Here is a 15,819-nt window from a genome sequence, read left to right as displayed (position 1 = left end):
CTCTCTCTCTCTCTCTCTCTCTCTCTCTCTCTCTCTCTCTCTCTCTCCTCTGCCTCCACCCTCCCCATCACTTTCTTTTTCTTCAGTTAGAAACCTTGGAGAACAAAGCCAAGCTCATGCTCTTTGTCTCTCTGTCTCCAACACTGCCCATTCCCCTTTGATATCAATGCCAAGCTGAATTCTAGGCCACAGAGAAAGCAGAGATGGTGAAAATTGAAAAAAGTCTTCTGTTTCAACTGAATTTATTTGTTGCTTCTTTCATTGTCAGTTATTATTTAAAAACTCATTCTACTTTATATTTAGAAACTGCACATTTCAATTCTTTGAATTTTGTCATTTCATATATTTCATCTTTGATATTGTAAATATTTATTTCTATTTGGGGGGAGCACTGTTTGTGCATGTGTGTGTGTGTATGATCACATGGATAAGAAGAAGTCGTTAGGTCCCTTGGAAATGGAATTGCCTGTGGTTATTAAACTTCTTATACAGTGCTGAGAACTGAACTCAGGTGTTCTAGAAGAGTAGCAAGTGCTCATATCTGCTGAGCCAAGTCTCAAGCCTACACTTTAGTAAATATCTTGGGAAACTTTTGCATTTTACTCTCTGGGATATTGGGAGTATTTTCTTGGTATGATTTTTTTCCTAAAGTATAATATAATTCCAAACTTAAATCTATCATATACAATTCAACTAATTTAGTGTTATTAGAAACACTAGTCACTTTGAACTTTTGCTATTTACTATTTTTAATGGTATTAATATCTCAGACCTTGGCTGCAGGCCTCATTATTTTAAAATTAGTTCTTTAGACTGTATCCACGGAAAATGAAATAATAAATCTGTAATATTTGGTAATGTGAGTTTATCACCTTACAGAAATAATGCACAAATTTGTTTTACAAATCAGAACGTAATTGTCTGTTTCTCTCTAGATCAGTGATTCTCAATGCTGTGACCTTTAAATAAAGGTCTTCATGTTCCATTGAACTTCCACCATAAGATTATTTTTATTGCTACTTCATAAATGTAATTTTCTACTATTATGAATTATAATACAAATATCTGATATGCAGGATACTTAATATGAGACCCTTGTGGAAGACTCATTGAACTGCAAATTCTCAACCTGCAGATTAAGAAACACTGCTCTATTAACTGTGTCCTTTGCCTTACAGAAGATTTTCAGTTTCATGAGGTCTTATTTATTAATTGTTGATCTTAGTAATGAGCTATTCTTGTTCTGTTTAAGAAATTGTTTTTTCGTACAAATGTCTTCAAAGATGTTCCCCACTTCTCTTTTTTTAGATTTAGTGTATCTGGATATACATTGAGATCTTTGATCCATCGAACTTTAGTTTTGTGCAGGGTGATAGATATGGATCTGTTTGCATTCTTCTATAAGCAGATATCTATGTAGATCAGCATCATTTGTTGAAAATGCTTTCTCTTTTCTATTATATGGTTTTGGCTTCTTTGTCAAAATTGTGTGTCCATAAGTCTAAGGGTTTATTTCTGGTACTTCAATTCAATTCCAATGACCAACCTATCTGTTTCTATACCAATAGCATGAAGATTTTATTACTATTGCACTGTAATACAGCTTGAAATCTGGGATGGTAATAAGTCCAGAAGTTCTTTTAATGTATAGGATTGTTTTAGCTATCCTGTGAGTTGTTTTGTTTTGTTTCGTTTTGTTTTTGTTTATCCATGTGAAACTGAGAATTGTTTCTTTCAAGGTCTCTAAAAGATTGTGTTGGATTTTTTTATGGGAATTGCATTGAATCTAAGGATTCCTTTGATAAGATGGTCATTTCTACTATGTTAATCATATTGACCCATGAGCATGGGAAATCTATCCATCTTCTTTTATCTTCATTTTCTTTCTTCAGAGACTTGAAGTTCTTGGCTTACAGGTCTTTTACTTACTTGGTTAGTGTTACACTAAGATATTCTATATTATTTGTAGTTATTGTTAATGGTGGTGTTTACCTGATTTCTTTCTCAGTTTATCATTTGTATAAAAATCATTTGATTTTTTGTGTGAATTTTGTATCCAGCCACTTGGCCAAGTGTGCTTATCAGCTGTATGAGTTCTTTGGTAGAATTTTTGGCAAAACTTATTTACACTATCATAATGTCTATGAATACTGATTCTTTGACTGCTTTTCCAATTTGTATTCCTTTGATCTCCTTTAGTTGTCTTATTGATCTAGCTAGAACTTCTCATACTATATTGAATAGATATGGGGAGAGTGGAGAGCCTTGCCTTGTCCCTGATTTTAATGGAATTGCTTTACATTTCTCTCCATTTAATTTCAAGTTGATTGTTAGCTTGCTGTATCTTGCTTTTATTATGTTTATATGTGTGTTTATATGTTATATGTGCCTTGAATCTCAAGTCTCTCCAATATTTTTACCATGAAGGGGTATTGGGTTTTGTCAAAGTTTCTTTTTCATCTAATTAGATGTTGGAATGGACAACAAATAACTGTCCTAATTTTAGACACATAACATGGCAAGCATCAATCCCTGACACGATTAATGATATTTGTATGCTTTTAGACAGGCATGTAGCACAACTGTCTGCTGAAAGGCTCTATCCAGTAGCTGACTGAAACAGATATAGAGACACACAGACAGACTTTATTCAGAACACACGTAGTTTTGTGGAAGAGTTGGGAGAAGGTTTGAGGGACCCAGAAGGAATAGGGACTCTACAGGAAGACCAAAAGAGTCAACTCACTTAGACCATTGGTGTCTCTGAGAGACTGAATCACCAATTAAAAAGCATATATGGGCTGGACCTAGGCCCCTGCACATATGCAACAGACATACACCATGTTTTTCATGTGGGTTATCCAACAACTGGAGTTGAGCTTCTCCCTGACTCTGTTGCCTGACTTTGGAATTTATTCCCCTAACTGGGCTGCCTGTCACACTTCTTTAGGAGAAGATGTGCCTATTCGTGGAATTTGATGTTCCAGAGTGGATTTTTACCCAGTGGGAGCCTCTCCCTTCTCAGAAGGGAAGACGTGGGAGGGAGTAGCTGTGGGAGGGGGTACTGAGAGAAGAGGGGAGTTGTGATTGGGTTGTAAAGTGGATGAATGAATGGATGAATGAATGACTAAATAAATAAGAAAGAACCACTGCCCTACATCCTCTAACACTGAGTAGGGGCAAAAGCAAGTGGTCCATTCCCAACAACCATCAGTCATTAGGTCCAAGACCTACTCTCACATGAAGAAAATAGATACATAAGAGAAGTAAGTTTAATGCACTGGATCAAGTTTTAAAAGAATGGAGAGCTTTCAGAAATGAAGATGTACAAGACCACTGAAAACTGTGTGTTTTTGACTTAGGTTTAATAAGGAAAGGGCAGCCAACTATTAATGTGTGATATATATGTCTTAGACTAGGTTCTCTGAAGTAGTATAACAAATAAAGTGTATACAGAAAAGGACATTTATTAGATTGGCTTACAAAGTATTGTATGAGTAGTACCACAATAGTTTTCATACAATAAGATAATACAATACAATAAAAAAGGCAAAGGAGCCAGTACCTGCTCAGTTCATAAGACTGATGATGAACAGTTCCAGTCTGGGGGTGAAGGCCTAGAGGGTTCTTGGAGAGCTCCTGCTCTTTAGTCTTTGTTAGAAGGCTAAATGAACTAGAGTCAGTTGCCAGCAAAAGATGGAAGCAGCAGCGACTATGTAGACATCTTCACCAGCAGGCTGCTTAAATGGACAGGCAAAGCAATACCACTTTTTCTTGGGGTCACTCTGTATCTGAGCTGCCACTGAAAAATACCATCTAACATGGGACCATCTTCTCCTTTCAGTAAGACCTCCCAGGAAATGCCCTGACCGACTCACAACTCCCTTATGTAATTCCACATTCAATCATTGTGACAACCAACATTGAATATGACAATGTTTTAATAGATTGAGGGAGGAGATCCAATGAGGCCTGTCTACTGTCTACACATAGTTTCACTGTGAGCATTCTCTTCTTCGTCAGTGTATAAAGGTCTCATTTTCAGTGGCTCTCAAGGGACAGGAGAGTTTCCTAGCTAGGTACTGTAATTTGCCATTTTGGGGAGAATGAGTCCCAATGTCTGTCATTACTTGGTAGACAGGAATTTCTGATTCTATGACTTCAGTTTTGTGAACAAAACATAGGAGTGGATAAGGAAGGAGGACAGACCAAAGCAGGTTGATTCTGAGATCAGCCACTGTCATTTAGATCAGGTACTCGTACTCAATATCAAGATATTGTGCTTTTAAAGATAGTCATGTGAACCTTGGTTCAAGTAAGAAGTTGCTATGTTTTAAGCCATCACATTAAAATTAGAGACCTTTGCCATCATCAAGGAGCCCTTCTAGAACTGAGGACTTTTTAATCCTCAGTTCCTAAACAATATACTCTATTCCCTTAAGTGACGAATGAAGGTTGCCCCAGTAAGATGCTCAGATCCCAGCAGTAGTACATTTCTGTCCTCCTTGAAAGATGTCTACTGACTCAAAACTGTTTATTTCAGGAAGGATTGGAGGAACAAACTGATGGAGATGGTTCTCCCTAATTTATTAATAATTAATTTCATCTCTTGTTTGTATGGTAAGGAGATTGAACCTTTGAATGATGGGCAAGAAATACTGAACTATACTTCCATTCCCAGATTTGTTCCTTAAAAGATGTTTTTATAGGATAATTATTTCTTTGTGTCTGTGAGCATACATGTGGAGATCAGAGAACAACTTTCAGGAGTCAGTTATCTTCATTTTGTGTGTTCCACAGGTTACACTTAGGTCTTTAGGTTTGTTGGAAAGAGCCTATATATGTTGAGTGGTCTTGTTGGCCCTAATATGGTTTTGTTAATAATCAAATTCTGGTGAATACCTAGAGATGTTATTTTGAGTCCAAGTACAGAATGACATAGAAAATAAGAGCTGGATGAAGAGAAAACCATCTTAAAGGTGGTTTTCTTTTGCTACCTCACTTGCTTAGGATCTGGTCCGTGTTGGCCTGACATGGGTAGATGTCTGTTTTCTTTTCCTAGCTTCTATCTTTTTATGAACTCTACAATGAAGAAGACTTCTATCTGGCTCTGCAGCCTAGTTCCTGGTGACTCTTGAGCTCTTCACCATCAGAGATGATGCAGGTTTCCCTCTTATTGTCTCATGAAGCCCAGAATCTGTATTTCTAAAATTCCTCCTCGTGATTTTTGTTTAATTAAAATTGCCATTCTACTTGTCTCTAAAGAGCTGTGGATTTCTCACAGCTCAGAACATGGGACAGGGGACTATGTAGAAAATTCTTAAATCAAAATGGAATCAGAACACTTGCTGCAGAAACCATCATGACCTGAGTTCCAACTCACATCCACATAAAGGGTGTGAAATGAGTCCACAAAGTTGTGTCTGACTTTGTGCACCTATACACACAGCATACAAAACACCAATAATAAAGAACACTTAAAGAAAACAAAACCAAGAACCTCAAGGTCTAGAGAACTGGATCAATTGGTGCTTTCTGAATAAGCATGAGAATTTGAGTTCAGATTCTTAGTATCCACATAAATTGCTGGGTGCCATGGTTCCTGCCTGCAATTTCATCTCAGAAATGTAGATATAAGAGGATCCCTGGAGTGCAATGACTATGCAGCTAGTCAGAAATATCATAATACATGGTCAGTAAGAGATATTGTCTCAAAAATATTTTAAAAAAAGAAAAAATTGAAGGGAGTTTGAGGAAGACACCTGATCTCAATTTCTGGCCTCCATACACACACACACACACACACACACCACCATCACCACTACCACTACCAACAACAACAACAGTCAAACACTGAAAATCACGGATAATGATATTAGAAATGATGAAGACACAGAAATCACCTATGAGGCTAGGTGGTAGAGACTGTGATTAGACTGAACTTCCATGGCCTTTGTGTACTGTCATTCTACTGCGGCCTATGCCTAGCCAAATGATCGGATCTGGGTATTACCCAGACCCTGCGTAGTGAATCAAGCTTTCCTTTCCAGGCCAGTTCATAACTTATTTTGAAATATAACTTCATCTGTTATTAAGACATGTGTAAATTAGCATGCAAATAAAAGAAAAATAGGCCTACAGTTGGCTTGCACCTGAAATGTTCTTGTAAAATATCAAAAGTTTATCCTTAGGAATCACCTGACAAAAGCTTTACCTCATTAGCACAGTCTGCATGACCAAGACCCCAACCCTAGAACAGTTGCCTATGACAGAAGATAGGACCACCAGAAGAAGCCTCTGTGTCTCCACTTTATGGAAAGCAGATGTTGAGGGAGCTGTTTGGCAACATGGTAGGTCTAGGCTACCAGGACTCATTTGAGTAGATAGAGTACAGCTGCCAGGGTGGGAGCAGAGTTGAACTCTAGGCTTAGTACTTGGTAATGAAATTGCTCTGTGAAAATTCTGTACACAGAGGTTTGGAGCTGCTTCCTCTACCCTGGCCACTGAGAGCCAAGCAGACCCCTTTTTGTCTTCATTTGAGAGGACTTTTCAGTGAAGGCTTCAGGGGACCCTGCCAAGTCCTATTTAGTGTTCCTCTTTCTGGTTCATTCAGCTGTTTTTTTTGTTGTTGTTATTTTTGTTTGTTTTTGTTGTTTTTTTCTGCTGCTGCTATTTTGCCTGTTATCCTGTCATGCTGTCCCTTGGGTGATCTCCACCAGTGGTAGGCGTGAGAGGCACTGCCTCTAAGCTCACTCATATAACCCTCTGAGAATATGAACCTCTGTCCTGGTTATTCCCAAGTTGGAGACCCCTCACTGGTCCCTATGCTCTATAGCAAGTGATTGTATCTCTGCTCTTCACTAGAATTATCAAAATATATTGTGTATCTCTCTCTCTCTCTCTCTCTCTCTCTCTCTCTCTGTGTGTGTGTGTGTGTGTGTGTGTGTGTGTGTGTGTCTGTGTCTGTGTCTATGTGTGTGTGTTAGGGGCACAAAGAATGCAAAACAGAAAGAGGTAAGTACATGGGTTCCTGTGTGAAATATGGCAGCACATTTTTAGGGGTATTGAGGCACAGGAATCTGTGTGTAAAGTTAGTAGGCAACCTGTGGTTATTGGTCTTTACTTTTCTACCTTGTCATGAGATAGGGTTAGAGACTTGCTGTGTAAGCAAGGTTAGCTGACCTTCAAGCTTTTGTAGATTCTGTCTCCACCACTCTCCCTTCACAGTCATACTGGGACTATAAATGCTTGTGCAGGTGATTTTGGACTTTAGCTGGGTTCTCTGGCTTGTCAGTGATGAACTGCAAGGGATTATGCCCCATGAACTATCTTAGCCCCATCGAAATCATGTATTTTATTTTTTTGTCTTGTTATTGCTGCTTCTTTGTTTGTTTTAGTGAAAATGTCCAAATTCCTTCAAAAGAGATTTTTCGGAAATTGATTCGAGTAAAATATTCTCCAGAACTCTCTTTCAAAGCTCTTGCTGGGCATTCTTCCTAGCCTGGTACACAAGGCCTTGGTAACTGGTTTCTCTTCCCACCTGCTTTGTTATACTTGGTCTGTCTCTCTATCCATTATCTTCTCCTATTTTCTATGAACTATTTCTTTATTATCTGGGAAGATGGCAGTCTCCTAGAATTTTTAGTCAATGGGCTATGAAGTCAGTCTCTTATTCTCTGAAACATGTCTAGACTTACCATAGTAATACTTCTTTCTTCCCTGCCTGTCATCACTGTCTCACCAAGACCTGTAAGTTTGCAACTGTTTGTTATTTTGTTTATTTTGTATTTGATTTTTTATTTGCATGTACTAATTATATGCAGTTATTTCATTATAACATTTTCACACATGTGTATAATGTAGTTTAATAATATTCATCCCCATTACTTTCTTACTCTCTCTGTTTATTTTGTATTTGATTTTGTATTCGCATGTACTAATTATATGCAGTTATTTCATTATAACATTTTCACACATGTGTATAATGTAGTTTAATCATATTCATCCCCATTACTTTCTTACTCTCTCTCTTCCCTTCTCTCCCCTCCCATTGATTCATCCTATTCCAAACTAGTTCCCTTTCTATGTTTATTGTCTTTGTTTTTAATAACCCAATGAGTTCCATTAGTATTGTTTGCAAGAGTGTGAATAGAGAGTTGCATGTTTTTAAGCACCTTACTAGTGACTACACTACCAAAAGATATGCCTTCTTATCCAGAAGCCATTAACTGGATAAACATCATGGTGGTTTGAGGCATGTCAAGCTTCTCACACTGTATGAAAGGGTATTGGTTGGAAAAAATTTGTGTAAGTCTTGTAGGGGGTAATCATAGCTCCTGTAAATTTAGAAGTGCAAACCATCATGCTATTTCCAGAATCAGCCTAGGTTTCCGATGTCTGGGTTGTTAGTTTCTTTGTCTTCCTCATTGACTTAAAAATCAAAGGATAGTGTTTGAGTCTTGTTTGCAATTGTCTCTACATTTTAATTATGCTTGATTCAAAATACAATGACATGCAAAGTTAATATCTGCACTTGTCAAACCCCAAGCTTGTCTGGGACTTGCTGTTCTGTTCATCAGTGTTAGGTCATATGAGTGCCAGGGCACTTGTGCTGGAGTTTCTGCACATAAAACTATAATAGTAGTTATAATCCCTAGAGTCATTATGAATACAATCAGTCCTTCTCTTTGGTAGGTGAGGAAACTGAGGTAAAAAGAAGGAAGGCAGCTCATCATACAGTCAGGCACACTGAAGGTCATCTGAATGATGAACATGTGTCACTTCTGTGTTCTTGTGGCCTGAGTAGTCAATATGACTGTTATATTTCCCAGTGTTCAGTGGGTGATACATAAACAACAGCCTCCATAGATACCAATTTTTTTGAAAGGAAGTTACTGGTTCTCCATGAAAAATTCCTAATGGAGTTTCCTCAGTAAGATAGTTCAGTGTTGTCATGTAGCTGAAAGAGATCTGGGTCAAAGAATAGGACAGGTTGCTGTTTATCAGAAACATCTATACCCTCCAAATACCTGTAAATTGTCTTCTGATCAGGTTTGATTAATTTAACTATGATGCCAAATAGTTATGATCATCTTTGTAGGTGATATGTCAGTGGTCAGGGAAGACAAGTGTCTCAGGGGATGTTTTATGAATAACTTAGGAAAAAAAACATTGAAATTCAGAATGATAGTTGAACCAGTAAATGTGCTTGCCACCAATCCTGACCACATAACCTAGATTCCTGGGATCCAGGTAGTGTATAGAGAGATTCAACTCACAGATTTTCCTTTGACCTTCACATGTGTACTCACCCCACACACAGAGAAAGTTGTTATTCAACTGGTCTGTATCTTGATTGTAGTAGGAAACTCTCTCTGCCTTGCTATGGGGCTGGCTTTGTCAACTTCAGGAAATGAATATGAAGCATCAACTGGAAGATAGCATGTAGAAGAATGCAAATTGATCCATTCTTATCTCCTTGTATAAAGCTCAAGTCTAAGTGGATAAAGGACTTCCACATAAAACCAGATACACTGAAACTAGTAGAAGAGAAGGTGGGGAAGAGCCTCAAATACTTGGGCACAGGGTAAAAGTTCCTGAACAGAACTCCAATGGCATATGCTTTAAGATCAAGAATTGACAAATGAGACTTCATAAAATTGCAAAGTTTCTGTAAGGCAAAGGACACTGTCAATAGGACAAAACAACAAACAATAAATTGGGAAAAGATCTTTACCAATCCTACATCTGATAGAGGGCTAATATACAATATACACAAAGAACTCAAGAAATTAGACTCCAGACAACCAAATAACCATATTAAAAAATGGGGTATAGAGCTTAACAAAGAATTTTCAACTGAGGAAACTCGAATGGCCCAGAAGCACCTAAAGAAATGTTCAGTATCCTTAGTCATCAGGGAAATGCAAATCAAAACAACCCTGAGATTCTAACTCACACCAGTCACAATGGCTAAGATTAAAAACTCAGGTGATAGTAGATGTTGGTGAGGGTGGGGAGAAAGAGGAACACTCCTCCATTGTTGGTGAGACTGCAAGATGGTGCAACCACTTTAGAAATAAGTCTGGTGGTTCCTCAGAAAATTGGACATAGCATTACCTAAGGATCCAGCTATACCACTCCTGGGCATATACCCAGAAGATGCTCTAACACATAACAAGGACATATGCTCAACTATGTTCATAGCAGCCTTATTTATAATAGCCAGAAGCTGGAAAGAACCCAGATGTCCTTCAACTGAGGAATGGATACAAAAAAATGTGGTACATTTACACAATGGAGTATTACTCAGCTATTAAAAACAATGAATTTGAGAAATTCCTAGGTAAATGGATGGAACTAGAAATTATCATCCTGAGTGAGGTAAGCCAATCACAAAAGAACATACATGATATTCACAAACTGATTATTGGAATCAAGCCCAGAACCTTGAAATTCCCAAGATTCAACTCATAGGCCACATGAAGCTGATGAAGAAGGAGGACCAAGTCAGGATGCTTCGGTCCTTCTTAGAAGGAGCAACAAAATACTCAAGGGAGCAAATGTGGAGACAAAGTGAGGGACAGAAACTGAAGGAGGGGCAGTCTGGAGACCATTCCACCTGGGTATCCATCCCATGTGCAGTCACCAAAGGTAGATGCTGATGTGGAAGTCAGGAAGTGCATGCTGATAAGAGCCTGATATAGATGTCTCCTTAGTGGTCTGCAATAGTCTGACATATTCAGAGGCAGATGCTCACAGCTAGCCATTGAACTGATCATGGGGTTCCCAATGTAGGAGTTAGAGTGAAGACTGTTGGAGCTGAGAGGGTTTGTGGCCTCATGAGGAGAACAGCAATACCAACCAACCAGAGCTCCCAGGGTCTAAATCACCAGCCTGGGAGCACTTAGAGAGGTATCCATGGCTCCAGCTGTATTGATAAGGGTGGAGGGCCCTGTCAGGTATAGATAAGAGAAGAGATCCTTGGTCTCATGAAGGCTGGATGCCCCAGTGAGTGGGAATTTGAGGGTGGGGAGGTGGGAGTGTGGGGGGAAGTTGGGGATACATCAGCAGAGAAGCAGAAGGAGGGGTGAGGGGATAGGGGGTTCCTGGGTGGGGGGTGATGGGGTAAGGGGATGACATATGAAATGCAAATAAACATTCAATTAAAAAATAAATAAATAAAAAAGAAAGTAGAAGCAATCTTCTCTGAACAATTAAGTAATGTGAGGCACAAGAGGGCTAGTAGGATATGGAGGTGGATATGGTCAAAGTATTTTATATTCTTACCTGTCTTTCAGTAGGTGTGATGATTAATGCTAATTGTCACCTTGATGGGCTCTATATTTCCCCATGAGCAAGCCTCCAAGAACACCAAGAGGGATTACAGAAATTAAAGTTAGACAGAGAATATCTGTGAAGGACTTCCTTGAGTATGGGAGTTGATGTGGGCAGATCCATCCTTGTAACTGTAAGCATGGCCACTCCCTAAACTAAAGATCTGATTCTGGGTGGAATACAGTAGGGAAACCAAGCTGAGCAGCAGCATCCTTCTCTGTTTCCTAATTGTGGATGTAACATAACCATTTGCTTCAAGGTCCTGCTACCCTGATTTCCCTGACACAATGTCACTACTGTATCATTGAACTGTGAGAGGAAATAAAGCCTTTATCCTTTGAGTTAATTTTGTTAGAATATTTTATCACAGCAACAGGGAAAGAAACTAAGAAAGTAACCTTGTATAATTAAATAAAAAATTTCCCAGAGCTACTGATGCCCAGTGGTAGATAGCTACATAGGATATGTGAAGTATTGGTTTTGATTCTTGGAGTCATTGGTTTAAACAAATATTTGCCAAAAAATTTACTGGAGGAATTAAGGAAAAACTGAAGGAACTGAAAGGGATTGTGACCACATGTGGAGAGCAACAATACCAACCAAACAGAGTTCTCAGGGTCTAAACCACCAGCCTAGAAGCACATAAGGAGGGACCCATAGCTCCAGCTGTATATGTAGGGGAGGATGGCCTTATTGGGCATAGGTGGGAGAGGAGATCCTTGGTCCCTTGAAGGCTGGATGCCTAGTACGGGGAATTTGAGGGTTGGAAGGTGGGAGTGGGTGGGTGGGAGCACATCCTCCTAGACACAGGAGGTGGGGAAATGGGAGAGGGGGTTCCTGGGTAGGGGGGGAAATAGGGTAAGGGGATAACATCTGAAATGTAAATAAAATTTCCAATAAAAATAGAAAAAAATAAATAAAAATAGATAAACTTCAGAAAAATCTGAGGGAAAAAATGACCTATGCCTACACTGTCTCAGGCTACAATTTCTGGTATAATAGTGAGAGGTTTTAACAGATTTTTTTTTTTAAAGATTTTTTTCCTTAGTAGTCACCCATCAACATACTAATTAATAAATAGCATTTCTTTATTTGTCACAGATGTTCCACATATTTGATTTGTTCCCTTCATTTAGAAGATGATACTATCAGAAATGGTTTACGAAAAGATACTAAGCTATTAGGCAGAGAAGAAAGATGACCTTCATGAAATAGCCCTTCCTGTTTCTCTTACAGGCAGTGGCTTAAATGATGGCCTGTGGCATTCTGTCAGCATCAATGCCAGAAGAAATCGTGTTACTCTCACACTGGATAATGATGCTGCTTCTCCAGCTCCAGATACCTCCCGAATACAAATTTATTCTGGAAAAAGTTACTACTTTGGTGGTAAGTTCTCCAGCCTTTGAGACATCAAACAAAAAGGCAGGAAAATTATTCTACCATGTGCTTTAGCAATTATACAACTTTCCCCCATAGCCGTGCATGCACACATGCAGGCATAGTCAGGCACCAAATAGTAAGAAATCAAAATCTCATACAACTGTACAAATGTAAGCTATCTAGGACAGTGCTGAGGGCAGAAGGACCCTCAGGCCTTAGGTAGTACACATGGGTTACATAACTCACCAAAAGTAATTCTTGTAGCCATGCTAAGCTCTTGGGCTCACACTAGAAAGGAGAAACTCAACTGAAAACTTTAAGAAAAGGAGCTAAGAGTCAGCAAGTACCCATAGGAGAAGAAACTCAATTGGGAGAAACCACCAGTCACTATGGACATCTTGGCCCTCCACTGCCACTTTATTTTGTGATCCTCATCTCCCCTTTCCTATATCTTAAGAGATTTTCCACACCCATAGAGGGTGACAGAACAAAGTGGAAAGGAGCTATTGCCTCCAAGAGATAGGGAGGAGCCATTGCAATTTCTAAGTTAATTGCTTTTTCTAATGTTTGCAACAGTTGCAACACTTCTAGGAACACAAACAAAAACAAACTCGGGTGGACAAAGCTTATATGACAATTTACCATTTTTACAAACTTACCCATGCTGAGTATTTTAAAGGTATTTTTTTAGTAAAATAGATGTCTAATTCTGTAGCCAGTGATCTATCTTAAAGAAGCTAAATCTAAAGGGGACTTATTCCCTCTGGCTGACTGTCTGATCAAGCTCTTAAGAAACAGTTCCTGAAGTTCTTTAGTAGAACATAGACAACAAGCTCACTTTCAGAGTTACTGGAAAGTATAAACAAGAGAAGAATGCAGGCTTGTTAAAGCTTAGTGGAATGCTTACTTAGCATGTAAAAGGTACTTGTCTCCATGCACCCAACCCCAAACACATTCAACTCTCCCACCATGTTTCCTTTAACACAATATAGAAAGTGACACAACCTGGTTCAGATCTTGTAGATATGGATATGAGCTAGCCTTGCCCTAAAGCTTTCAGTACTTTCTCATGAGGTAACCAGATACAAGCATTGCATAATAGCATTCACTGAAGAGATAACAAGAAGAATCCATGGGCAAAGACACTCACTGCTCAAACCTGAAGACTTGAGTTCTATTCTTGGAACCTATAGTGGGAGAAGAGAACAGGCTCCACAATTCTATCTCCTGTCTTCCATACATTCAGGATGGTGCGTGTATGCACACATTCTGCCTTGCTCACACATAATAATAGAAATAGCAATAATAGCAATGACACATATACTGTAGTTACCTAGAGCTTGCCATATACTTATCATACACTGAGGTCTTTCCTAAACGCTGTAGTCTCCTAACTCTAAAATCTGCAAATCACTTTTTTTTTTTTCCGATGGTTGTGGCTCTTGAAATACCAAGACCCTTGCACAGGCGCAGAATACATATTTAGGGTCTCTTTGGAAGGGCGCTGTGTAGAGAAAGATCAATGCATTTGGATTTTAGCATAATAAAGGACCATAGTCCTTCACCCACAATGACCATAACATGCCCAGCAGTAGTATGTACTTTTAGATTATCTTATATCTATATGATAAATAATAAGGCTGCTGTTTGGTGAAATAGAAGTCATAAATGTCTTGCTGTGATAGCATAAGGACCTAGGATGGAACCCCTAGAGCTGGCAAAAAGCCAGACTTTGTAGCACTTGACTGTCATCTTCATGCCACTCATGCCAGTAGGAAACTAAAAACCCATCCTCAGAGAAGGTCAAAAGCACCAATTCCTGTAGTTGTAATCTCATGCTATAGTTCTAATCTCTGTGCATTGGCTGTGGCCCTTTTGCATCCATGCTCATATACATTGTCACTCTAAGATTAACAAAACCATAATAATTTGTGGGAGGCTCTAAAGACATTGAGTGTGTGGAGCAGATTCAAATCTTTGTTCACTGTAGCCCATAGTGAAAGAAAATGAATGCAAACAAATGCTGAGCAATGCTCCCATCTCCAAGCTGTGTGTTCTAGATTACATAGAGTTTTTCAGCAATGGAGGAAGAATGAGAGTCAGGAATTTATTTCCAGGCAAAATGGCTCTGAATGATAATGGTACAATGATCTTCTAAAATATCACCATGGTATAATGGCTCTCCTCCCCTCAGGTAGCATATTGCTGAATTCTGAGTGGGTTTTTAGGGTACTAGACTTAGAACATGAAGATTTATCTATGATTTGAACAGTGTTTAAACAAACTCTCCACTTACAGACTGTAAACTTAAGGAACATAAAAAATGAGCTTCCACAATAGTAGTCAACTATCATAAATTCTCTCTACAGTTTCAATTAGAAGCTGCACCATCTCTTCATTTTATAGTATGCCTGTGAGCTGTTAACCAGCTGCCAGGCTTCAGGCCTGCAGTGATCACCTATTAGAGATGACTGAAATAATTATTCTTATTTATTGAATATGGCCATGTTTTCAAGCTCACATTCCCATGTTCTCGGAAACTATGAAAATCACTGAGATGGAGTTTGTAAGAGCACACATATTCATCTATGTGCTTGCTCTTCATCTGTCTTAATGAGGAGATGGTTGAGCTGACTGAAGGTGATGCTAATCGGTGCAATGCATTTTTATTTTTTAAAGGAACACTCTGTGAAAGGTGTGGTATTAACCTTTCTCCTGTGCTATTACAGCCTGTAATTATGTATACTTAAGCCCATCATTCTCTTAATGTCTGGATTTGCTTTGCACAGCATGTCAAAAATCCTGCTTAGTTCTTAAGTGTACCTTTCTTGGGAGCTTTTCTTGTTAATGTTCCACAGTTAACCAAAAAAAAAAATTTACTCATTTGCCATCCTTACCTCAGCATAATTTCCTTAGAAAATGTAACTCAGAACTGCATTTTGAACATAGATGAGTGTTTTGAGACACAACCAGCATTTCCAACCACTTAAAATATGTGAAGAGTATGCTAAAATGCCATTCAAAGGAAAGACAAATATGTTTCCAGCAGAGAGAGAGAGAGAGAGAGAGAGAGAGAGAGAGAGAGAGAGAGAGAGGAGAGAA

General features: G+C 38.7%; 1 protein-coding gene across 3 annotated transcripts in view; it reads left to right on the top strand.

Moving 5' to 3' along the window:
- The window catches only part of LOC114626443 (contactin-associated protein like 5-1), an 867,232-nt gene that overhangs the window by 477,016 nt on the left and 374,397 nt on the right, over positions 1-15,819 (top strand). For all 3 annotated transcript variants that reach the window (XM_028773852.1, XM_028773850.1, XM_028773851.1), the window contains exon 9: positions 12,574-12,723. In XM_028773852.1, coding sequence (XP_028629685.1) covers positions 12,574-12,723 — 150 coding nt within the window. The remainder of the gene's footprint in view (positions 1-12,573; positions 12,724-15,819) is intronic.

This window comes from Grammomys surdaster, unplaced genomic scaffold (assembly GCF_004785775.1).
Source record: "Grammomys surdaster isolate TR1022 unplaced genomic scaffold, NIH_TR_1.0 235, whole genome shotgun sequence".
Classification (NCBI taxonomy): Eukaryota; Metazoa; Chordata; class Mammalia; order Rodentia; family Muridae; genus Grammomys; species Grammomys surdaster.
Note: the sequence above shows the minus strand (reverse complement) of the source record. Positions and strands in the feature narration are given on the sequence as shown.